This window comes from Lactuca serriola, chromosome 4 (genome assembly GCF_051521515.1).
Source record: "Lactuca serriola cultivar US96UC23 chromosome 4, Lser_US96UC23_V15, whole genome shotgun sequence".
Classification (NCBI taxonomy): Eukaryota; Viridiplantae; Streptophyta; class Magnoliopsida; order Asterales; family Asteraceae; genus Lactuca; species Lactuca serriola.
In genome coordinates this window covers 304,863,726-304,865,306 of record NC_136411.1, presented here as the reverse complement: position 1 = coordinate 304,865,306, position 1,581 = coordinate 304,863,726, and the positions used below count along the sequence as shown (strand labels likewise).

The window sequence follows — 1,581 nt, the reverse complement described above, 5'->3', positions numbered from 1 at the left end:
ATTAAAAAAATACAATATAAGTTTTCTAACTTAATGATATATTATTTATTACATAATTAAATTTTAAAATTCTATTTAACATTAACACCCGTGGGTTCCACGAGTTTTCATCTAGTTTAGCATTGCTTACGGACATTTTGTTACGATACCAAAAAAATATAGTCAAAATAAAGATATATATGGTTATTTTAATAAATAAATTTTAAATAAATATAAAAATTTAGTTAATTTCGAAAATAAAATAAAAAATAAAAAAAAATATCAAAATAGAACAAACATCAAAAGCGCCGAAACGAGTTAGGGTTCCATTGAGGGCTCAAGTATATATACGCAGATCTCCTAAATACTTCAAGGTGTTTCATTAGGTTTTTGGGATCGGCAGCAATGGCGGAAACAACTGGTGTAGTTGTTCGTTTTCACGATAGCAAGGGCTACGGCTTCATCAAGCCCGATGATGGCGATGAAGATCTGTTCGTTCACCACTCCGAGATTCAGTCGGATGGTTACCGGAGTCTTTCCGAAGGTCAGAAGGTTAAGTTCTTAGTTGTTGAAAAAAATGATCGGAAACAAGCTGTTAGTGTAACTAGTGTCGACGGATCTAGTATCGAAAGAAACCGTAACCGTGATGGTTTTGGCGGCGGTCGTAGAGGCGGTGATGATGGCTACGGATTTAGCCGCGGCGGCGGCGGTGGTTTCAAGGGTGGTAATGGTAACGGCGGCGGGGGCGGCGGACGTGAGTGCTACAATTGTGGTGAATCTGGGCATTTCGCTAGGGATTGCAGAGTGAATAGCGGCGGAGGCGGTGGCGGTGGCGGCGGCGGGGCTTGCTACAGTTGTGGTGGGTTTGGTCATTTAGCTAGGGATTGTAATAGTGGGCGCGGAGGTAGTGGCGGTGGCGGTAGCGGCAGCGGCAGCGGCGGATGTTATAACTGTGGTGAGACAGGGCATTTGGCAAGGGATTGCAAATCAGGCGGTGGCGGTGGTGGTGGTGGCTACTCCAGGTCTGGCGGTGGTGGTGGAGGTGGCTATAAGTCCGGCGGCGGTGGTAGCTGTTACAATTGTGGAGAACCGGGGCACTTCGCTAGAGAATGTCCTACCGCTGCCAGTTCTTGATACATCAACTAACAGGTGGATCTTTCTAAGTACATTTGGTATTACTTTAATTTAATATTTTAGGGTTTTATTTTTGAGCTTATACAGAGGAACAATCATTATAGTATTTTAGTTGTGTGGCAATCTTATGAATATATTATGGTGACTGGCCTAGTTATTATTTTAACTAGGTAACGTTTTTTGGCTTATTTTTGTTCGTCATGATCTTAACATAAAATTATATCTATTTTTATAATTTTATTTTTAAATCTTGGTGGATATCTGATTTATAATGCATGATTTTGATTTATGAATAGAATGCAATTAATGAATGATCAACTCAATGTGTTTTGGCTTTTGATTTGTTTGAAGCTACCATGACATGAGTTTGTGTTCGTTTATTGTTTTAGTTTTGATAGACCGAGTTGGTGAGGTTTCACCGGACATGACTCGAATGCTTTGAATGAGATTTTGCTAAATTGTTTAGAT

The 1,581-nt window shown here is 40.0% G+C and overlaps 1 protein-coding gene across 1 annotated transcript; it reads left to right on the top strand.

The window, feature by feature from the left end:
- Nucleotides 1-307: 307 nt before the first annotated feature.
- LOC145097253 (cold shock protein 2-like) lies at nucleotides 308-1,301 on the top strand. The gene has a single exon (XM_079034788.1). The coding sequence runs from the start codon at nucleotides 385-387 to the stop codon at nucleotides 1,111-1,113; it is 729 nt and encodes a 242-aa protein (XP_078890914.1). The 5' UTR covers nucleotides 308-384; the 3' UTR covers nucleotides 1,114-1,301.
- The last annotated feature ends 280 nt before the right edge of the window (nucleotides 1,302-1,581 follow it).